This window comes from Cnephaeus nilssonii (genome assembly GCF_951640355.1).
Source record: "Cnephaeus nilssonii genome assembly, chromosome: 6".
NCBI lineage: Eukaryota > Metazoa > Chordata > Mammalia > Chiroptera > Vespertilionidae > Cnephaeus > Cnephaeus nilssonii.
Window position 1 is genome coordinate 63,830,499 of NC_137077.1, and position 24,510 is coordinate 63,855,008.

Genomic DNA, 24,510 nt, shown 5'->3' on the forward strand with positions numbered 1-24,510 from the left:
ATAATTGCTGAGTACCAGGTTCTCTCCCTAAGTTCTATAAGAAAGGGTCTGGATTGGTTTCACTCTCCATTATCTCCGAGTGCCAAATACAGTGTTTGGCACAAAGCAGGTGCTCAATATCAGAATAATGCTTAAATTAAAATTCAGACTTAGGAATTAATGAGAACATTACATTGTCCGGGGGACTGTGGGCAAAGCTATTCTTAGGGGGAAACTCACAGCTTTAAATCCTTTAAACAAACTGAACATTCTATTCAAGAGATTTGGGGGGCGGCGGGGGGAGAGTTGGAATGAAAAAAGTAAAGACTTGAAACAAAATCAGTAGAAGTAATCTTTGAAAAGACCCATAAAACAGACAGATCACTGACAAGGCTAATCAAGGGACAGAGAAACCCCAAATGCATAATGTTTAGAATAAGTAGTGATATAACAACAGATTAAATAAATTTAAAATATGATAGAATATTATCTACAACTTTAACCAAGTATATTAAAACTCTTAAGTAAAATGGCCACTTTTCTAGAAAAATAAAAGGACAAACAATCAAAAAGAAAATCTGCATTGTTTACGAACCATGATGAACATAAGAAGTTTCACCATACTGACTACTCTTCCGTGTATTTGGAGGACTGAAATTGCTCAGCTCCTGTCTCCTACATAAAGCTGACCCACCGTGTGCACAGCCCATTCCATCAGCTTGAGAGCAGCAGTCTAGCAAGTCGACTCAACCGACACACAGAAAATACCAAACGTCAAAGGAAACTCAGATGGCCCACGCAGGGCCCAGGTTAGGCGGCTAAGGGGGAACAGGGAACGAAGTAAGCCGCTTGGCGCACCCAGAGCCCAATGCGCCTGCGCAGGGTAGCGGCTGCCCGGCTCCCAGCTGGGGGCGGAATCGCGGGCGCCCCGAGTCACGTGGCAAGGGGCGGGGCGCGCGGGACGTGCCGCCGCGTAGTCGCGGGCTCAATGGGCGGTGGCGGAGCATGTGTACTCTGCTGTTGCTCGCCCGGGACCCTCCAGCCGGCCAGAAGCTGAAGCCAGCGGCTGCGGGAACACGGCCGCGGAGGAAGAGGGCAAGGGCCGCCGGAGGCAGGCGGGGCGTCCCTGTCGGAGGCTGAGGGGCCCCGGCTTCGTGGGGGTCATGGCATCGCTGGCGGAGAGAGTGAGGGGCAACGGGCGCATCGCCGCCGGACTCCTGCTCAACCTGCTGGTGTCCATCTGCATCGTGTTCCTCAACAAATGGATCTATGTGCACCACGGCTTCCCCAACATGAGCCTGACCCTGGTGCACTTTGTGGTCACCTGGCTGGGCTTGTACCTCTGCCAGAAGCTGAACATCTTTGCCCCCAAGAGTCTGCCGCCTTCCAAGCTCCTCCTCCTGGCCCTCAGCTTCTGTGGCTTCGTGGTCTTCACCAACCTCTCTCTGCAGAACAACACCATCGGCACCTATCAGCTGGCCAAGGCCATGACCACGCCGGTGATCATAGTGATCCAGACCCTCTGCTACAAGAAAACCTTTTCCACCAAAATACAGCTCACGCTGGTGAGTAGCTTCAGCTTCTCCTGGCGCTCCTCTAACATCCCACCTCCTGGACTGTCCTTTTCACCGGGAATTGAATGTTGAACCTTGGGCCACGCTTTTTTCCATCGTCTTGAAATCCACACATGTGTCATCTGTGGGCATGTCAGTTTAAGGCTTATTTGGGGGAGATGGGGAAAAAAGCCATCTTGACACTCCATTGGGCTCTTAGCCTAGAAGTGTGCTTGTGCATTTTAGTAACTACGGTGTGTTGGATATCCTTAAATGCTGTGATCGGGAAGAAAAGAAAGCTGTATTGGGTAGTGCAATTCAGTGAATCAGATATCTGCAAAATCTCAAACCAAAAACAGCCCACCTTCCCCAGGGGAACCAAACCATGTATGATAAACGTTAAAGGTTTAAGATAAAATATGTCTCAGACTATGTCAGCAGCGACATTCTGCACTGATTTCTGCATCTATAAATAAAAGGAAATGGACTAAAATAATTTTAGCACTTAATAATTTGCAATATTTAAGATCCAAGTGCTGTTGTTATATGTTTATATTTATATGTTGTTTAGACACTAATTTGAGGGTTCTTTTCCTCCTATGACCCTGCATATGGTTTCCATTTCTTACAAAGTGCAATGCATTAACTCATTACCCAAATTTTTAAATAGAATTAAATGTGAACACAATGAGAACTATCATATTTAACCTTGAGGAAACAGGATTAACAGTCAATGTTTTCAAATAGAAAAGAAAAATGTATAGAGGTTCATTGTTTCCTAGTGATGTTTTTTTAAATTAACTTTGTAAGACACCATAAAAGGAATACTCTTGAACTTAATCTGAACAACATTTACCTCTTTTTCTTTACAGATTCCTATAACTTTAGGTGTAATCCTAAATTCTTATTACGATGTGAAGTTTAATTTCCTTGGAATGGTGTTTGCTGCTCTTGGTGTTTTAGTTACATCCCTTTATCAAGTGGTTGGTAATTTTTTTTTCTTTATGTGCCTTTTTAGCAGATTTCATAATTGAAGCTGTATCCCAAGGTTTATAAAATACAGTATAGAGACAATAGACTGTTAGGAAGAAAGCATCATTGCATAAATTGTCTGACTCAAGGTGAAGAGAAGAAAGGAAACAGAGAAACTTGGGTGTGTGATGCTCACCAAATACCTACCTACCTGTTTGTAAGTGTATGATACCCATGCTTAACAGTTTGAGTTTGGGGCGGTGTTACATTATTTTCTGGGAAATCTCCACAAAACGAGTAATAAGACTTTTTGCTTGAGGACTGAGTTCATTGGTTACATGTATCACTTACTCTTTAATTATAACATTATGAAAAAAGTGACTACACTTTCAAAAATTTGAATGGGAAAGGAAAATTACAGATTTATAAATCTTTGCCTCAAAAAATATGCTCCTGTTACAACTTGTATATTGGCTTCGAATAATTTATCTATATCAATATTTTATAGCAATGGGTATTTCACTTCTTGTACTAGCACAGTGTCTTGCCTATATAGCAGGCATTCATTAAAAATTTGTTCATGGATCCACTTACTTCATTACCATAAAATCTGAACAAGTATATTTTTTGTTTTTTATATTGGGCGGGGAAGTAACTTGGTGTAGGGTACAGTGAAACAGTATTTTCTCTATACTGAAAACCTTGGACTGAAAATTCTGGGTGTGCCTGCATGGGGAAATTAGAGTCAAAAATGCGTAACCAATTTTACTTTTCTTGCAAACATACACTAGTTATAAACTAAGGCATTCTTACTGAGTGTTAGGAGTTTAATGATACAGCCTTAGCATCTTAAACTTTATAATACTGATCACTCAGAAACATGGTTATGTAAACATTCTGGGGTTGAATACACATTTTAGTGGTAGAGAAGCAGTATAAAAAAGACACCAGAGGCATGAAAGGGTGAGCGCCCACTCAGTCTTGTCACTGGCTCCCAGAAATTCTTTTACTGCAGAGAGTAAGCAGAGGAAGCTCAGCTTTGTGCTTTAAGAAAAGTATACATATAAAGTAAATGAGCATTCTTTTCTGCTAAATGAACCTTTTTTTTTTGGCCCAGTGTGGATTAAATATTTATTAAATATGGCAAGAACTTTTATTTGTTGAACATTAGGCTTTCTTGTATTCATTATATATAATTTAAATTCAGAGCACTCACCGTTCGTGCCATTATGGACATTTTTGTTCACACAAGTCCCAACATGTTACAGATTAGAATCAAAGGATTCGATATCCCTCAGGTAGATATTTGAAATGAGATTGAGCAAGGAATGATTGTAGACTAACACATGGGCAGAGTTCTCCATTATTAGTAAGTGTTAAAAGTACTGTTACAAAATAGGTATATTTCCCCCAAAATTCATTTTAAAGAAAGTTGTATTTTCTCATTGTAACCAGGTGTAATTTCTTAGTTATTTCTGCTGGGGCATTAAAAGGAGTTAAAAGATGAGTGATCAGCTTTATAGAAAGACTGTTGTAGAAAGACTGCTGACTCATTCATTCATTCAGTAGGCATTTCCTCTGCTTTATGCTTAGCCTTGAGGATATAAAGATGAAAAGCAGCTACAATTCAGTATTGTAGAAACACGTTTAGACAGCTAATCACAAGTAGGAGAGCTCAGGGTATGAGGAAAGTTCTGAGGTACACCAGGGAGGAAGTGGCAGTTCTACCCCAGAAGGTGGTGAGTTAAGTCTTCATGGAAAAGTGAACCGTTTAAATTGAAGAACAGACAAATTTGCTTAGGAAATAAATATAGCGGAGGTCTTTCTTTGCGATGATGGAGCATTCTTGGAGAACTTGATTTGTTTGGTGAGACCGCAGTGGCCTTGTGGAAGGACCAGGCTGAGGGGTGGGTGGGACCCGAAGGTGGAGTCTTAGCTGTCCTGAGAAGGAAGTGTGCTCTGCACCCTGCAGGCACTACGAGAGGAATGTGGATGGGGCAGTCACTTGATCATTCCCTGTGTTTTAGAAAAAAATAACTCGTGGAAATGAAGAATGAATAAGAGAGGGAAGGAAGGGTGACAGTTTGGAAGCTCTCCATGGTTCAGGGCGAAGACAGGAGGGCGCTGAACAAGCACAGTGGTAGTGGAATAATAAGTCAGGAAAAACACTCCAGAAGCCTTTTGAAGAAAGAATTAGTGGGACCTGGCTGAATGTGAGAGTAAGGAAAGCAAGGAGTCCGATCCTTGGAGGAGATTATATCAATTATTGGAGTAACACAAGAGGAATTAATTTGGGGAAGGAAGAAATGAGCTTGATTTTAAACAAGTCCTGACTCAAGCATGTCAAACTCGCGACAGGCGGGCCGCATGCCTCTTTTAAATAAATGTGGCTAGAAAGGTGTGTGAGGTCTTTCAGTTCACTTTAAAAAGCCCAGTCAATGGTAAAAAGGAATTTTCCTATTTAATATATATATTTTATTGATTTTTTTACAGAGAGGAAGGCAGAGGGATAGAGAGTTATAAACATCGATGAGAGAGAAACATCGATCAGCTGCCTCCTGCACACCCCCTACTGGGGATGTGCCCGAAACCAAAGTACATGCCCTTGACCGGAATCGAACCTGGGACCCTTCAGTCCGCAGGCCGATGCTCCATCCACTGAGCAAACCGGTTAGGGCAGGAATTTTCCTATTTAAATAAACGAGGCATGCGGCCCACCAGCCACGAGTTTGACATGCTTGCCGGTGAAGATGATGAATAAACCGTTGAAGATGTGAGTTTAAGGATGCTCTAGGAAAGAGGTCAGAGCTATAGATGTCAGCAGATAGTAATAGAAATCAGTTAGGGAGTTAAAAGAGGAAGGCCAGACACCAACCTTAAAAACAGTAAGTGAAGGAAGAGGTGAGGAAGGAAGCAGTGCAAACCAGAGGTCAGCTTCTTCCAAGAGAACTTTGCAGATTCTGCAGAGAGCTCCAGCAGGAGGAGATTGGAAGGGAGTCCTTTGGATGTAGCTATCGGAGTGATGGTGCCCTTTGAGGGAGCAGTTTCAAGAAGAGGAAGTAGAGGCCCTGACTCACCAGGCGGTTCTGTGTCAGAGATACCCAGCTGCCTGGCGAGGCTGCCAGAGGGGCAGCGTACACTCTGCATTCGTTTTTGCTCACTGCGGTGCCCCAAGGAGCCAGCAGCAGCTGAAGAATCAATTCTTTGTCCTTCATCGTCACAGAAGACTGTTAGTTAAGGCGGGCAGGAGTACGTGTCAGGTTTCCTGCTCTTTTATTTTTGTGTTGGTGAATTTCTGTAGACGTAGAGTATATGTAATAGGATACCCAGACCTACAGGAAAAAGAATTATGTAGGAGCGGTTATTCAGAGGCCTGGCTGTTTTTGCCAGATCTTATTCAAACGGTCCCATCAAGCTTTCTTTAAACAGTTATAATTGCGAAGCATTTAGAGGACTGGTGGGATTTGGCTTTGAAGGGTTGGTTCTGCTGAATGATATAGTTGGTTAGGGTTTGTGATCATCTCACTTCTTGACGTGTATTAGCAGGAGATTACCCGCAGAAAAGTCATCCATAAAGAGAAAGATTCCTTTTACCATTGACTGGGCTTTTTAGAGTGAATTGAAAGACCTCACACACCTTTCTGCCACATACATGGGCAGCCACCTGGGGTAACTGAGGTTCCTTTCCGTCTCTAATTAGTCTGCCCTGTCCCCCAGTTTTTTTTTGTTTTTGTTTTTTTTTGGGGGGGTGGCATTTTAGAAAGAAATGAAGTCGGACACTGCATCTGTATTCCTACTAATGACTAAAATTTCCATTCCTGCCATATTTTCCTGAGATCTCATGCTTGTGGGCTCATGTATGCATGGACTTCCCCATTTACTAGAATCGGGAGGGAAGAGAGGCTCTTTGTCTTCTCCTTTATAATTCAGAAGAAAATACATGATCAAATGAAAGAAAGAAAGAAAGAAAGAAAGAAAGAAAGAAAGAAAGAAAGAAAGAAAGAAAGAAAGAAAGAAAAACTAAACTGAGGGGAAAAAAAGAAAATAATTCCTGGAGTCCACTAGTGTTAATAAACGAGGTCCCTCCCTTTCTCTAGGGAAAAAAAAACAAACATGATCAGACACTGAATTAATAAAGCTCCTCTCATCCAAGGTCCTTTACGAACATTTGTATATGTTATTGACCTTTGAAATTTTGTACCATAATCAGGCATTTACTCTTCCCCCAGCCCTGTGCCCCACATTCCTGTCTTTGGGGCTAGAGTTGCATCTTTGCTTTATAATGAGTAATCTATTTTTTTTTTCTGCCTAACTGGTTTTATCTCCTAATTTTCAGTGGGTAGGAGCCAAACAGCATGAATTGCAAGTTAACTCAATGCAGCTGCTGTACTACCAGGCTCCAATGTCATCGGGCATGTTGCTGGTCGCCGTGCCCTTCTTTGAGCCACTGTTTGGAGAAGGAGGACTCTTCAGCCCCTGGTCAGTTTCTGCTTTGGTGAGTTCTAATGTTTTTTTGTGTCTAAGAAACAAGATGATAACAATCCCTCCATTATGAATGCAATTTTAATGTTCAGAGCACTATTTCAGATCCATTCTCACATTTAATATTCATCATTATCCTTTCAGGGAAGCAAAGTAAGGATTATTTTTTAGATGAAGAAACTGAGGCATGAAGATTAAGGGACTTGCTTAGGGTCAGACAGATAGTGACAAAACCAGGCCTAAAATTCAGGTCTGCTGATGCCTGATTACTGTTCTGACCACTCAAAGCCATAGCCCACAAATAATTCAAGCATCTATTTTTATTTTACTTTTTTTACAGTGAAAATATAGGCTTATTGATTTTGTTTTTGTTTTTATCTTCTTCTTAAAGAAGTCCATTAACATTTCTTGTAATGTTGGTTTAGTGGTAATGAACTCCTTTAGCTTTTTCTTATCTGGAAAGCTCTTTATTTCTCCTTCAATTTTAAACGATAGCCTTGTGGGGTAGAGTAGTCTTGGTTGTAGGTCCTTGCTTTTCATCGCTTTGAATATTTTGTGCCATTCCCTTCTGGCCTGAAATGTTTCTGTTGAGAAATCAGCTGACAGTCTTATGGGAGCTCCCTTGTTTTGATAATATAAATAGTACATAGTCATTGTATAGATTTTGAACATACATAAAAATGTAAAGAAAGTGAAGGTCCTCTAGAACCAAGATAATCACCTTTATCATTTTCGTGATTATTTCATGTACCTATTTTTCAGATACATAAACACACACATGTATGTGTGTTGGTATGTGTGAATGTATAATTTTATATGCATGGATCCTTACCATATATGCTTTTTTTTTTTTTATCATGGATTCCTTTTCCCCAGTACTCCTACCCATGCACACTTCCACATCTCATTATCCCATTCCTGTTCCTTGAAGTAAGTCATGTCAACATTTAGTATTTGTTCTTTCATATTTTTCTCCTTGGTATACATACCCATCTATCAACATACACAAAGCACACATGTATTTATACGTAAATAAACATTTGTTTTGTTACAAAAATGGCATATCACATGATTTTCTGTATCTAACTTTTCTCACGTAATATCTCATGAAAGTATCTTTTTTTTTAAGTAACTCTTTTTAAAAAATGTATATATATTTTATTAATTTCAGAGAGGAAGGGAGAGAGAAAGATAAAAACATCAATGATAAGAGGGAATCATTGATTGGCTGCCTCCTGCACGCCCCCTACTGGGGATCGAGCCTGCAACCCAGGCATGTGCCCTTGACCAGAATAAGAACCTGGGACCCTTCAGTCCATAGGCCGATGCTCTAGCCACTGAGCCAAACTGGCTAGGGTGAACTGGTACCTTTTTTAATGAAATAGAATCCTAAGAGTAGAATTGCCAGATCAAAGGGATATGTACTTCAGTGACATTTTAAGTTAGAAAGTATAATCCCCACTTAGGGAAGGAATGTCTGCTTCCCATGTAACCTTTGGAACACAGTCAATAGGAATGTCTTTTTTTTGTTAGTGGTGTTAACTTATCAAACTTACATAACCCTTTGTCTATTTTAGGCTCTGTTCTAAGCACTTTGCAAATATTAACTTACTTACAACAATTTTATTGTGTGGATCCATGCTATTTTCTCCCTGTATTGACTGATGAGGAAACAGAGACAGTTAAGTAAGTGACTTGAGATCCTACGCTAGTAAGCAGAGCTAGAATTTGAATCGATTCTTTCTGGCTCCGAAGTCCATATTCTTAACCAAACCACTGTGCTGCCTGTAAGCAGATTGATAGTTGTTTTAAATTCACGTGCTTTGACATAAACCCTTTTTTTTTATTATTGTCTAAAATTTTACATATGTCTCCTTTTTCCCCACTTGACCCCACCCCCCAGCCATTCCCACCCCGAGTAAACCCTTTTTTCCAAAGTAGAAATTGCTGTCCCCTCTGTCAGATATTTCCTATTAATTTTACAAAAGTTCTAACCATCTTAGTGATCTGGTCTTCAAACCATTGAAGCTTAGACATCTTAAATTAGAAAGGGAGAGGTGTGTTGTTTTGTTTTTTTAAAAAATATATTTTATTTATTTTTTACAGAGCAGAAGGGAGAGGGATAGAGAGTCAGAAATATCGATGAGAGAGGAACATCGACCAGCCGCCTCCTGCACACACCCTACTGGGGTTGTGTCCACAACCAAGGTACATGCCCTTGACCGGAATCGAACCCGGGAACCTCCAGTCCACAGGCCGATGCTCTATCCACTGAGCCAAACCAGTCAGGGCAGGGAGAGGTTTTTTTGCCATAGGTCCTCTAACAGATTTGAAAGAAGAGGGCATTATCCCAGCAGAAAGGCCATAAGGCAAGTCAAAGAAACTTAGTGCACAGCAGGTCCAAGGCCATTTAAATAAGGGAAAGTCACCTTCCTTCTTTAATGTCCCTAGAGGGCATCATTGCCTCAAAGTAGAGCTTGTAGTTGTATTTTTAATGCTAAGTCATCAAAAATAGGTATGTAACATTCTGTGAACTCAATAAAATTAACAATGATATATTTCTAGAAATAGTTTTTAAAATCTTCAAGGCGTTGCCCTAACCAGTTTGGCTCAGAGGATAGAATGTCGGCCCTTAGACTGAAAGGTCCAGGGTTCTATTCTGGTCAAGGGCATGTACCTTGGTGCGGGCTTGATCCCCAGTAGGGGGCGTATAGGAGGCAGCTGATTGATGTTTCTCTCTCATCCATGTTTTTAACTCTCTATTCCTCTCCCTTTCTCTCTGTAAAAGTCAATACAATATATATATTTTAAAATATTTAAGGAGCAACTTTCTCTTAATTGAAAATTTATGACCAGTGTCACCCCAATCAGTTTAATAAAAAAATAAGATAAAGTAAGGAAAGAAAATGTAATGGGCCTCACTTTTGTAAAACAAATGACGGATTACTCTTTTTACCTAAATAAGACACAAATCCAACTCTACTAGGCCTCTTATGACTGAAAAAACCCACATGGGACAAAAGAATCTTCAAATATGACTTACTCATCTCTTTGGAATGTAAACTTCTTACTAATTAAAATCATAACTAATATTTTATCTAAACTCTCTTATTTTAGAAATAGCAAATAACTTTATAACTTTTAAAATAAAATTGTGAGATAGGTTTGAACAGAATGTTGTATATGTATAGAATGGTTCAGCCCACTTTGTTCCCCAGTCCTCAGCCAAGTTGTCTTATTCACTATCCCATGTATGTACCTTTTGTTTTCATGCCTCCATGCTTTGACCCATACTGTTCCCTCTGCTTGAAATCCTGCCCCCTCTTTTTTCTTTAATGGACACATACATTTGAAATCCAAAGACTTTTCTCATTATCCCAGCCCAAAATGGTGTGTCCTGCCTAGAGATTCATATAGAACCTATATTGTCTGTTTACCTCTAAATGAGGTAGCTCATATTCTTTTATTGCCTGAGCCAGAAATCTTGCATTGCACTCTCACTTTCATGTGGCGAAGAGGTAGCCTAACAGAGTGGGTTAAGAGCAGGGTTTCCATTGCCAGATTGCTGGGTTTAAATCTCAGCCCTGCCACTTCTTGGCTGTGTGATCTCAGGCAGATTACTTCACTTCACTGTGTTGTTTTCTCGTCTATAAAAAGGGATAATATTTTACTACCTCGTGGGGTTTGTGAGGATTAAATGAATTAATATATGTAAAACATTCAGAACAATTCTTGGCACGTAATAATGACTACGTAAGTGTAAGCTATGATTACCATGACTTTGTGTCCCTAAGTGTTTTCTAAGCTCTTTGAGGACGAGAACATACTGTGTTCCTCACAAGGCGTGGCCTCGTTTTGTAGATATCCAATGAATACATATTGATTTAATGTAAAGAAGAACAAATATGAGCAATTCAATAGAAGAAAGATCTGGAAGGATATATGCCAAAGTATTAATAGTAGTTGATGGTTGGGGTTATAAGAATTATTTTATGTTTATATTTATTTTCTGATTTTTCTATAATAAACATCTATTACTTGTATAATAAATTTTTTAAAAGTAGTTTTTCTTCAGATGGATAAGAAAATGAACCTGGATGTTCACATTCAGAGGCAGGATATTATTGGAGAATTTTCCTTTTAGTTTTTGTTGTTGTTGTTATTGTTTTAATATATATTTTATTGACTTTTTACAGAGAGGAAGGAAGAGGGATAGAGAGTTAGAAACATCGATGAGAGAGAAACATCCATCAGCTGCCTCCTGCACACCCCCTACTGGGAATGTGCCCGCAACCAAGGTACATGCCCTTGACTGGAATCGAACCTGGGACCCTTGAGTCTGCAGGCTGACGCTCTATCCACTGAGCCAAACCGGTCAGGGCTCCTTTGAGGTTTTTTAGACAAAATTACATTTCTGAATATTATTCATTCTATTCTTTTACCTTCAATTCTTGTTGTCTTTCAATTGATTCATTTAAAAAAAAAAAAGAATAGTTTATTGATTTTTAGAGAGAGGAAGGGAGAGGGAGATAGAGAGAAACATCAATGTGAGAGCACAACATCGATGATCAGCTGCCTCCTACACACCCCCTACTAAGGATCGAGCCCCAGATCTAAGCATGTGCCCTTGACCAGAAATCAAACCGGCAACCTCCTGGTGAAGGGACAATGCCCAACCAACTGAGCCACATCAGCCAGAGTTTAAATTGATTCTTTTTAAAAATTTGTTCGTAATGGTTGATATTTGAGTTTTTAGAAATGCCTAATGAAATGTATTTTCCCTTGAAGATTATAATGATTGAAGCTGCATTAATGATTCTTTTGGTTTATTTGTAGCTTATGGTGCTTCTCTCCGGAGTAATAGCTTTCATGGTGAACTTATCAATTTATTGGATCATTGGGAACACTTCACCAGTCACGTATCCTTTTCCTAATGACTTACAAATGCATAGTCTTTTATATTTTCTAAAACGCCATCACATTAACTTCCTTGAGTCTGACAATTACTACTGCATGGCCTGAATTGAGTAGAGTAAGTTATTTTTAATCTTTAATCATCTCATTCCACACTAAAGTCTATAGAAATTTAAAGAAATGTGAACTGGGAAAATGGATTAGCTTTCTATATCATGAACATTTTTTCATTTTCTCAAGTCATAGATGACCATTTCCCTTATCAAAATTAACATAGAGAATCATTTCTTGCACAGTGGGGTTAAATAAATATTTGTGGGTTGAATAATGGGATGGATGCTTGGGTCATCAGTCAATTCTCAGTTATCTATAGTAATAAAGTAGAGGTGTGGTTATCCACATAACAAAATATAACAAGGCCTCTGAAATTGGCATGTGACCTCTGAATTCCAGCATATGTTTTTGTACTTATGTGGATATGGGTGTGCCTGTTTTTCTCAGTATTTAAGAAATGAAATCATACCCTGAAGGTCTGAATCAAACTCAACTACCGGTTCTTAACATTCTGCTTGTCATTCTGTTTCTTTTCTCATTTCACTTTGCTCCACTCTTAGGCAAATGCAAAGAATGGATTTCTTTACATCAGAGAGGTAGTTTAGTAATGTTATGTCATCGTGTACTGATGTCATCAAAGTAAAAAAACATCCTACTTGCCAACTATCAATAAATAACAGCAATAATAATCATTTTTTAAAAGATCAACACTTAATAAGTGTTTATTTTGTGCCAGGTACTTTTCCAATCACCTTGGGTATGTTAGGCATTTAGTTCTCACAGCAGCTCTGTGAGGTAAATTCTGTTACTTTATTTTGCAGAGGAGGAAGTTGAGGTGCAGAGAGTGTCAATAACTCGAGGTCATGTAGCTGAGACGTGTTCATCTAGATTTCAAACCATGCAGTCTGGTCCCCAAACTCCTGCACCATGCTGCCACGTCAAGGCATCCAAGTGTGTGCCCTTATGCAATCAACAAACATTTATTGAACACCCACTGTAAACTGTTCATTGACTTAATATTTACATATTGAATATCTACTGTATGTCAGGCACTGGAGATATAATGAAATAGACAAGAAACTTTGTTCTCATGGGCTTAAACAGGCTATCAACAAAACACAAAAAGAAAATATACAGATTTGTGTTAGATAGTGTTAACCCTTTGCACTCACTTGCTTTTTTCTCGATTCCTTTATTCTAATGCTAACCGTGTCGAGTCACACTCGACATCCGAGTGCAAAAGGTTAAGTGCCAGGGAGAAAAAATAAAGCGGGGATGAGGATGTGAAATGTTGCGGGCAGAGTGAAATTTTAGGGAGAGAAGTCAGGAAGGCCTCTGTAAGAAGGGGCCTTTTGAGTAAAGACCTGAAGGGAAAGAGGCTGCTCCAGGCAGATCAGGATGAATAGCATTCCAGGCGAGGGAACGAAGGAATAAGGGAGCCCTTGTGGTTGGAGCAGGAAGCGCAGAGGGAGGTGTGGAGTAGGACTGAGAGGTGACAGGGAGCCAGGTGGGGCAGAGCTCTTACAGAGGACTGTCCCTCTGAGTGAGAAGGGAAGCTGCTGGAGTTTTGAGCAGAGAAATGACATGATTTTACTTATGTTCTAGCTAGAGGCCCAGTGCATGGATTCGTGCACATTGAAACGAAATTAATTAGAGGAAATATTTTAGAGGCTGGGGAGGGACTGTGGGAGATTGGCCAGCAGGGGAGGGACCGTGGGAGGGCTCCAGGGCATGTCCGGCCTGTCTCGCCCAGTCCCGATCAGCTGGACCCCAGCAGCAAGCTAACCTACTGGTCGGAGCGTCTGCTCCCTGGTGGTCAGTGCATGTCATAGCGACTGGTCGAACGGTCGGACGGACACTTAGCATATTAGGCTGTTAGATAGATAGATAGATAGATAGATAGATAGATAGATAGATAGGGTCACTCTGGTCCACTGTGTCAAGAATAAAGCAGGGTTTCCCAAATCAGTGCTGTTGACCTTTTTAGCCAGACAATTCTTTGTTGCAGGGACCTGTCCTATGCATCATAGAATGTTTGGCAGCATCCCTGGCCTCTGTAGATACCAGTGGCACTCCCTGTCCCCAGTCATGTATCAGACCTTGTCTAGGTGGCAGAATCCACCCCTCACTAGATCCACTGCTTCCATCCTGGAGCCAAACAACTGGACTACATGAAGCAAGGCAGGAAAGGAAATTGCCGAGGCCATTGTAATATTCTAATTTGGAAACAACAGTGGTTTGGTTCCAGGATGGTAGCAGTGGATACAGTGAGAAGTTACTGGATTCTGGATATTTCTTAAAATATTTTTATTGATTTTTCTTAGAGAGACAGGAAAGGAGAGGGAGAGGGAGAAACATTGATGTGAGAGCAGAATACCAATTGACTGCCTCCTGCACACCCCCTACCAGGCATTGAGCCCTCAACCAGAGCATGTGTCCTCACTGGGAATTGAACCAGTGACCTTTCAGTGCACGGGAAGACACCCAACCAACTGAGCCACACCAGCCAGGGCTGGATATATTTAAGTAGAACCAGCAGGTTTTCTGACAAATTGGATGTGGAGAATATGAGGGAAAACAAGGTTGACTCATTTGGTTTTGTCCTGAGCACCTGGTAGAATGGAGTTGCCATCGGCTGGGATGGGACAGCCCTGAGGTTTGGGGGTGGGGAGGAAGAGCGGGTGCTGTTTTGGGTGAACAGGTCTGGAAGCTCAGGGTCTTAGCTGGGGAGGGTCCAGAGAGAGCCAGTGGTTTAAAGTGGTGAGACTGGTTGAGATGGCCAAGCAAACAAGTAGAAGAAAAGACGCCCAAAGATTGAATCCTGTGTCATTCAGTGTTTAGAGTTCAGAGGGACGAGAGGAGCTAAGCGGAAGAGACAGGGAAGGAGCGACCGAGGTGGAAAGGAAGGAGAGTGCTGTAGCAACCAAGTGAGGAGGAATCCCACCAACAGAAGGTACGAGCGAGACTGGTAACCCATGGAGGGGTTTCACAAGCTGGAGGTCCTGACAGATTGGAGAAGAGCTTTCAGGGTGCTGAAGTGAACGTTTAACGAGTGGAAAATTAGAGAGAGGACTTGTAAATATCAAGTATAGCTGCTCCTTATTTTATTGACAAAGGGATTCACTGAAGAATTTCTTTAAGTTAGCCTTCCCTCTTGTATAAATACCTTTAACACATCATGATCTACTTAAAAGAGGCTGGGGGATAAAGAAATGCCGAGGTGTTAGAGCCAGTGCACTTGAAGATAGCCCATCATTGGAAACAAAGCATAGTTCTCACGTTCTCATCACCATCCTTGGGAAGATCCTCTGTCTCTGAGGAAATCGCCTCTGTTGGGTCAGGCAAGCTCAGGTAACCCTGTGCCACGCCAGCATTTCCCTGCCTAGAGGAACGTCCAGGCTGCTCAGTCGGCCCCAGAACAGAGGAAAGAGCCAGGCTTTGAGGTCAGGCAGATCCAGGTGCACATACGCCGGCTCGGCCCCTCCCTGTGGGCCTGGGCAAGCTGTAAGCTCTCGGGCCTCACTCTCGTCACTTATGAAACGGAATATCTACGAAATGGTGGTTGGTTGTTTTGAGTGTTTGAGAGAATATGTGTCAAGCACCTCCTGACAGGTGTTTATTATGCATAAATACTGCTGCTGATTATTATTATAGCTAACACATATGGTGCTTAGTGCCTGGCATGTCATTGGGGCTCAGTATTGCTTCCTTCCCCCTCCCCCACACCCTCCTAAATAAGCACACTGGGTGAGCTCACCTTGAATCAGCTCTCTGGTGCCTTACACATCTCCTCTCACCTCACTTGCCAAGGGAAGTTATTATTAGAAATGGCACTTTAAAACAATCATAAATTGCTGTACAAAATGTCTTCTCTCTCCCTTGCTCGGAATTCCTTTCCTAACCTTCTGTGTTAGCCCCTTTTCTCTCTTTGGAGAGGTGAGCAGGAATAGCTGAAGCAGCCTCCTGCCTCTGACTAATTGCTGAAACCGACCTGTAGAACTAGGATTGACCCAGCACTTCACTGAAGCTCCTGTTGTTCTTTAGACGAGGGACAGGGTGGACAGCTAGCTGTTCGGCCGTGTGTCCTGCAGTTCTTCCCAGGCACAGGAAGCCCTTGCTCCGCGCGCGTGCGTGCGTGGTGTGTGTGTGTGTGTGTGTGTGTGTGTGTGTGTGTGTTAGCCTGTTATTCCTTTTTATCCTTATCCAAAAACCTCAGCTACAACATGTTTGGACACTTCAAGTTCTGCATCACTTTATTTGGAGGCTATGTTTTATTTAAGGATCCGCTGTCAGTTAATCAGTGTCTTGGCATGTTATGTACACTATTTGGCATTCTCGCCTATACCCACTTTAAACTCAGTGAACAGGAAGGAAGTAAGAGTAAACTGGTACAACGTCCTTAATTGGGTTTTTGTGGAGAAAAGAAAATCACCCCAAGAAGATTAAAAAATGTTAAACGTGCGAGTTACTTTCAAAGAAGAAAAAAAATTACATTGCAGAATTCATTGAATGATGGTTTACAAGAAGTAACACAAAGGGAATTTTATATGACTTTTTCAGTTAGAGTACTTTTATTGTTAAGAATTTAACTCATGCCTCTTTTGAAAGGTCATGATTGTATGAAGTATGTAGGATGGTTTGGTTATACCAAATGAAGTACATGAAATTACAGTTCTGTAATAGTGACAAAGGACTTCATGTCACCACACTACAGGTGTGTCCTGGTATTTAAGTGTTCATACTCTTCCAAAGAAGGACACATAGGACTTCTCTACTTGCTTGTGCATGGTCCCCAGTGTGAGCTCTCTTATCATTTTGGCCAGCATTCAAGTCAGAATTTAAATCTAGCATTTCTGTTTTAGTTGGTTTAGTGTAACTTCCTGCTTAATCTGCTTAATTCATTTGTAGAAATGAAATATAATTTATATAAAACAAAGTGTAGGACAGAAAACCATAAAACAAAATCAAATTCCAGTGTACTATTTTTCCAGTGGAAAATTGATGTAAAAAGTTATACATTATCTAAAAAACCCTGCAGTTTCTATAAATATTCTCTTGTTTTTGAGCTCTCAGTGAACTCTACCAATGACATGTGAAGTTAAAAAACAAAATAGCTCCATGTTCAAATGGTCCAAAGAAAAGACGATTGTTGGAATTGGACAGGTTTCTTATTATCTTGGTAACTGTTTTCCTGGCCTCTTTGAGCCTTTCATGTTGGCAATTTCTTTTTTCTTCTTCTTCTTCTTTTTAAATCCTCACCAAGGATATTTTTTTCATTGATTTTAAAGAGGAAGGAGAGAGAGAGAAAAAAAAACATTGATGTACAAGAGAAACATAATTGGTTGCCTCCCATATGCGCCCCAGGGACCGAACCTACAACCCAGGTATGTACCCTGACCAGGAATCGAACCCACAACCTTCCTCTGTACAGGATGATGCTCCAGCCAACTGAGCTACCCGGCCAGGGCTCATGTTAGTAATTTCTTAATACCACCCCTCTGCTACTACTTCCTACTGCCCCAATCACCCCGGCCCCTATTTGAAGCATTAATGGGGCTTTCTTTGGCATTGAGTATTTGGAGTGAATTGTCCAGCCTTCCGAAGGTGGCTGAGGAAAATTCTTACCCAAAGGTCATGGCAAATGCTATCCAAACACGAAGCAAAAACTTGGTGAAAATGTTAGGAAATATTTGAAAGAGAAGTAGAAAAAGGATCAATGTTTAGTTCTATGAGTTTTTAAAGAAATCAATTTTTAATTTTATTTTTTTTCTTAAATGTTATTGATTTTTAAAGAGAGGAAGGGGAGAGAGAGAGAGAGAGAGAGAGAGAGAGTGAGAAACATCATTGTTACAGAGAAACATTGGTCAGTTGCCTTCCATACACACCCTGTCCAGGGATCGAACCCAGAACCTGGATATGTGCCCTGACCAGAAATCGAACTGCCACTTTTTTGGTGCACAGGACAACGCTTAACCAACTGAGCCACACCAGCCAGAACAGGAATAATTGTTTTTAATTAGGCTATAGGGGAAATACAAAAGTCCCACCCTAGGAGATACATAGTGCCATGTATTTAATTGCAGAATTTATTTCTGCCTTCCAACTTCTTTTTTTTAATATATTTTATTGATTTTTTACAGAGAGGAAGGGAGAGGGATAGAGAGTTAGAAACATCGATGAGAGAGACACATCGATCAGCTGCCTCTTGCACACCCCCTACTGGGGATGTACCCTCAACGAAGGTACATGCCCTTGACCGGAATCGAACCTGGGACCCTTGAGTCCGCAGGCTGACGCTCTATCCACTGAGCCAAACCAGTTAGGGCCCTTCTAACTTCTTGACATTAGTACATTGAAAGCAGTTGTTGTTAACCTCACACAATAAGTTGACTGAGACAGATAAACCCTCTTGTAATAAATAATTATTTTTCTAAATATTATTTTTAAACTTTAAATGAGAAAGCAACTCTTAAGAGGACAAAGAGCCATGTGGGTTTTTTAGGATTTTTTTTTCCTGACTTGTTTGAAATGAAAGCCTCAAGGAAAATCTATTTTGACAGAATTTCAGTGTATCAGTCAATCTGTTGTATGATTTGTATGTGTGATTTTTCTGCTTGTGTTTTAAATAATCTTTGGTTCTCAGTTTCTAAAAATATATCTTACTGTGCTAAGAAGTACAGAACAATTTGTCTTAGCAGATGAGCCTCAAGCATTGTTTGTCTACTATGGTTCTCAGTGTACATAATTATTTCCCCAAAACTGGAGAAAAGTATCTCAGCACAGTGAGGATCATGTGATGTCTGTGCACTAGCAGCTGAGTTAACCTGTGCCATGTACAAATTCTCCTTAATTGTAAATACAAGTTGGGGAGGGGGTGTGTGTAGTAAATGTTGGGGGAGGGTTATAATGAATGACTGATGTCAGTAGGAATGCAGTGAGAAAGTTGGAGCAAGACAGGTACATATACTAGTATGTAAGTGAATAAAATATGTACTCCTGGACCTAAAGGCTGGTAAACAGGTGTGACCCTGAGGACGGTCTTCCCATTGACAAGGAAGAAAATTCCGGGGGAAATGTTCCAGATGACCAGGACCAGCCCAGAGGCACGCCGGAAGCTCGGTGCTGTGGAGGACACCCGCCGTCCTGTTACAGATGTAACTGCACTTGTTTCTTCTCCTATGTTACATGACTGAACTTCAGTTTTTACCTGTAAAATAAAGAGAACCTGATGTTTTTACTTTCATGTTGCCTATTAGAACCAGTGGAAGAACGATAGCATCGCACACTGTGTTCGTGCAGTGGGAACGCTGGCCTGTCCAGCTCCCAAATATGCGGAATGTAATGAAGCAAAATCCTCTTGTCCCTTTTAAAGTAACCGAAAGGAGGAATCTCTCTCTAAAATGAACCAAGCTTTCTCCTGTTTCATTTTTTAAAATACTTTTTTAAAACATTGCTATATTTATTTACTTATTTTAAATATATTTTTATTGATCTCAGAGAGGAAGGGAGAAGAAAGAAATGTAGAAACATCAACGATGACAGAGAATCATTGATCAGCTGCCTCCTGCACTCCCCCTACTGGGGATCAAGCCTGCAACCTGGGCATGGGCCCTGCCTGGGTATTAAACCCTGACCTCCTGGTTCATGGGTTGACACTCAACCACTGAGCCACACTGGCCAGGCTCATTAGTCATCTTTTTTTTTTTTTTAATTTATCTAAGAGCAACAGCTTAATTTAATCAAGCACTCCACATTGGCTCTGCCAGTCAGTAGTTGTTGAGTGAGTGAATATGCAGAATGGTCAAAGGTGAAAGTCTGATTAAAAGAGTGGAAATCAGATTTATTAAACATATTCTGTTTTGCATTTCTGTTTCCAAACTTGAACTGGATTATACTTGTGAACATTAGGAACACAATAATTTCATTCACTCAACAAAGTTTTACTGAATGTGTGCTATGTGCCAGGTACTGGGCTAGGCACTGTGCAAAGACAGCCCTATGTCCCCAAGAGGCATCTGTCTAGCAGAAAAGATAGACATTAATTAAATAAAACAAAGTGAGTTTATTATGCTGAAGAGAACATGGTTCTCTGGAGCAGATAACCAAATAATCTGGCCCAGGATTGGCATCAGTGAAGGCATCCATGCAGAAAGGATGGTTGAGCCGAAATCTGATAAATGCATAGAAGTTAGCTAAGCAAAGGGCACAGCACATTGGTTGGAGGAATTATGAGTGTAAAGAACTGCAAAAAGGATGGAGCATAGGGAAGGGGGGAGAGAGAGTGTGACATGAGCCTGGAATGGCAGGCCGGCCTGAGACCATAGGATATCCTGTAGGCTATGTGAGAAATCGAAGAAGAGCAAGAGGGTGTGTTCTTCAGTGGAGGGGGTGTTCTGATGGATGGCACAGTCAGCCCCATTGTTTTGAAACAAAAGAAGGAGAACCAGAGAGATGCCAGGAGACCAGTTGGGTGATGACTATAGTAAGATGTGATCGCTAGGAAGGGTGGTGGTGAGACGATAAAATTGGATACATTAAAGAGAATTTAGTCGATGGAATCCACTGGACTTGAGATGAACTGAAATGAAGGGCACCGGAGAGGGTGAAGGCAATAACCACATGTGTCTGATTTGCACAGCTTGGTAGAGAATGGTGCCATTCTCTTAGGAAACACAAGGGCGGAGGAAGGTGATGAGTTCATACACAGACATCTTGATTTTCAGGCATCCGATTGAAGATGTTAACCAAATAATCAGATATACAGATCTAGGAGTTAGGAAATGTTTGACTTAGAGTGGAGATAAAACTTGGAGTTTTACTGGAGTATACCCAATAAGGATGAACACATAGACGAGGATGAGCTTGGTATAAAGCAAAAAGTCTACTGAACCTTGAGGAACTCCAGCATATACTGGTAGAGGAAGATAATTCTGCAAAGGAAATTGAAAAGGAAGAGAAGGGGAGAAGGAAAGTGAGGATGACGATGTAATGGGAGCGAGGGTAGACAACTGTGATAATATTGCCGAGAAGTCAAGGTAGACATGGACAGAAAAATAGCAATTGTATTGGCGGTTTGTTGACCTTAGTAAGGCTGCCTCGGTGGAGTGACGGAGGCGAAAAAGCAGATTGGATTGGGCTTAGTCAGTGTGTGAGAGGTCAGACTATAGAGTCCAAGAGTACAGACAATTCTGTGGCTAATAACACGCAGTGTTCCAAGCAGTGTTGAATGTTGCTTGACAAGAACTGGGGGCTCTTTGTGTGTGAGCCTAAGACTTATTGTAACGGTAACTTATCATTACAGAACTGAAGTTGTCAAGTACCCAATATCCTCTGTACCCCTAGACACAGTGCAGATGCTTCTATGACAGCAATGATCTTTTGCTCTGAAAAGAAGTTTTATTTCTGGCTCCTGAGCTTCTGAATGTATTCTTCTCATATGGATTGCTATTAATAAAATCAACAGTTACTTTTGCCAACTGCAGGTACTTTGGGAAAACAATCGTATGAACCGCTGAGGGCTGATCCAGTCATGCATGTTCTTGTTTCTAGTACTGCTAAGGTGAAAGAGAAAAGAAACCTGCCAGGAGAAAGGCCAATGCCAGCTGGGAGCAGCAGGGTGCTGTGGTGGGAGGCTATCCTGCACATCAGGACTGTGGCTTCCAGCCCAGACTCCGCCGTGCACTAGGATACCCTTGGCATTGGGCGAGTCACCTGACTCTCAGTTCTGTTTCATCTATAAAGTGAGAGCTTGGATCCAGATGATTTCCAAGGGGCCCTCTAGCTATAAAATCCCCTGGTTCTGCTTTCTTAGACTAAATTTATAATTTCTCATTTGTTTTTATGGAGAGCGGATTTGATTAAGTAAACGAGAAAGAATTTATTTAATCCTTATAAGGATTTTCTTGTTCATGAGCATTTTTTTACTCATGGGTTCTGTTTTTAGAAAGTATATGCAGCCGAAACCGATTTGGCTCAGTGGGTAGAGCGTTGGCCTGCGGACTGAAGGGTCCCGGGTTCGATTCCGGTCAAGGGCATGTACCTTGGTTGCGGGCACATCCCCAGTGGGGGGGGGGGGTGCAGGAGGCAGCTGATCGATGTTTCTCTCTCATCGATGTTTCTAGCTCTCTATCCCTCTCCCTTCCTCTCTGTTAAAAAATCAATAAAATATATTTTAAAAAAAGAAAGAAAGTATATGCAAAACATTAAATGTGACTTATTTTCATATTTTTTATATTAGAAGATATGTTTTGATTCATTTGATAAGCTGCTTCACACATCATATGAAATCATTGGGAGGTGGATTATTGCCATTCAACTAGTTGTTTATGGTTTTTGCTGTGCTGTCTTAAATATGGAAAATAGCATATCACCCTAACCATAGTAATTCACATTTTTCTATTTAAAAATATCTCATAAATACTATATATGCCACAAGAATAAGCCGACATAATTATTTAACCAGCCAGAGCTATGCATTTTTTAAGGACTTTATTTTATTTATTTGTTTGTTTGTTTCCTGCCATCAAGAGGTAGTTTATTCTTATTGATTTCAGAGATGAAGGGAGAGGGAGAGATAGTAACGTCAATGATGAGAGAGAATCATTGAGCGACTGCCTCCTGCACACCCCACACTGGGGATCAAGCCCAAAACCCAGGCATGTACCTGGACCAGGAATCGAACCGTGACCTCCTGGTTCATAGGTTGACACTCAACCACTGAGCTACACCAGCTGGGCAAGGATTTTATTTTTTTTAAGAGCAGTTTTAGGTTTACATGCATTTCTAAATTTTGAAATTTTTCGTTACCCATAAGAGATTATTTTTCCTTTTAAAATTAAATGATCTGTATCAACCAAATGTCATCATTTTCCTTTTCCTGTTTGTTCTTACACTCCCAAAAAAGTCAGTTTCCTAAAAAAAAAAAAAAAAAGTCAGTTTCCTGTTTTCTGAATTCTCCTTTTCTTAAAATTACAGCTGGCCGTTTGGTGCAGGAGCGTGACGGGTGGACCTTAACCCAGGAGGTGGGAGGCTAATAAAAAAAAAAAAAATAGCCTTTTGAGATCTCCTGGGACCTCTGAAACAGGGGGTGACTGCTTACCTGACAGGGGAGATACCATGATCACCAGGATCATTTTTTAAAGGACAGGACAATTCACCAAGAACATAAACAATCACGAGTAACATAACAAACTAATAAAATTAAAAGAAAAATTGAGATTTTAAACATAACTCCATTAAAAATTGGTAACACAACCTGGCTGGTGTGGCTCAGTCATTGAGTGTTGACCTATGAACCAAGAGGTCATGGTTTGATTCCAGGTCAGGGCACATGCCTGGCTTTTGGGCTCAATCCCCAGTAGGGGGCGGGCAGGAGGCAGCTGACCAATGATTCTCCTTCATCGATGTTTCTCTCCCTCTCTGAAATCAATAAAAACATATTTTTTAAAAAGAAATTGATAGTGCAAGCAGCCTGAAAGCTAGTGAGCTTGTCTAATAAGCTGTATCGAGGACCCTGCAACTCAACAAGCAAAGAGCACACATCTTTTCAAGTGTTTGGGACACTGACAACAGTGAAGATGAGCGGAGATGACATTATAAAGTTGGTAAGTTTAAGGGAAGAGTTTTTTTTGTTTCCTGTACAATTATAAAAATAACTTATTTAAACCATTCTTTACTGTTTTAAGATCCTTGGTGTTGAGAATGTGCTAGAATATTGAATGGTTACATTTCAGGCAGTGAACCCAGTGATCATGTGGCTCCAGGAGGCTTCGGAAGCTACTACAAGCGAGATGAAGTGTTTGGTCTGGATCCTGCTCCAAGATATGTGGCTGGAATCAGAATAAGCAGGAGAACAGCTCAGGAGGAGGGAAGGGATGAAGCCATATGCGGGAAAGTTAAAAGAATAAATAAATGTGATTAATAAATACCGTTCACTCTTGAACCACCCAGGTTTGAACGGCGCAGGTCCACTTATCCATGGATTTTTTTCAATAAATTCTGTAAATGTGTTTTCCTCATGATTTTCTTAATAACGTTTTCTTTTCTCTAGCTTACGTTATTGTAAGAATATAGTAATACATAACACATATAACATGCAAAAATGTGTTCATCGGCTGTTTCTGTTATTGGCAAGGCTTCTAGACAACAGTGGGCAGTGCGGGGGACCAAACTTTTGCCACCCCAAAATACTATGCCTTTTGGAAAATATGTTTTAGGCTGTTTACTTATTTATTTATTATTTTTAAATGTATTTTTATTGATTTCAGAGAGTAAGGGAGAGGGGGAGAGAGAGAGAGAAACATAAATGATGAGAGAGAAGCATTGATCGGCTGCCTCCTGCATGCCCTGCACTGGCGATGGAGCCCCCAACCCAGGCATGTGCCCCGACCCAGAATCGAACCATGACCTCCTGGTTCATACATAGGTCAACACTCAATCACTGAGCCACGCCAGCCAGGCTTTTAGGCTGTTTATTAAGAAGCAAAAGACTCAGAAAAGAACTGGGACCTTCCCCCTTTGGTGCCTAAAGGAATTTAGATAGAAAAAAACTGCTTAA

The 24,510-nt window shown here is 40.9% G+C and overlaps 1 protein-coding gene across 4 annotated transcripts; it reads left to right on the forward strand.

Moving 5' to 3' along the window:
* The first annotated feature begins 941 nt into the window (after positions 1-941).
* On the forward strand, positions 942-24,060 carry SLC35E3 (solute carrier family 35 member E3). 4 transcript variants are annotated; one of them, XM_079774211.1, is made up of 5 exons: positions 942-1,544; positions 2,405-2,515; positions 6,841-6,999; positions 11,823-12,018; positions 18,963-21,923. In XM_079774211.1, exons 1-4 carry the CDS (start codon positions 1,143-1,145, stop codon positions 12,006-12,008), a joined length of 858 nt encoding a protein of 285 aa, XP_079630337.1. In that variant the 5' UTR covers positions 942-1,142; the 3' UTR covers positions 12,009-12,018; positions 18,963-21,923. The 4 variants fall into 4 exon arrangements, with proteins under 4 accessions (XP_079630337.1, XP_079630336.1, XP_079630339.1 ...); XM_079774210.1 differs by having other exon boundaries at positions 11,823-11,905; positions 16,171-21,923; XM_079774213.1 differs by lacking the exons at positions 11,823-12,018; positions 18,963-21,923 and adding an exon at positions 23,687-24,060.
* Positions 24,061-24,510: the final 450 nt, after the last annotated feature.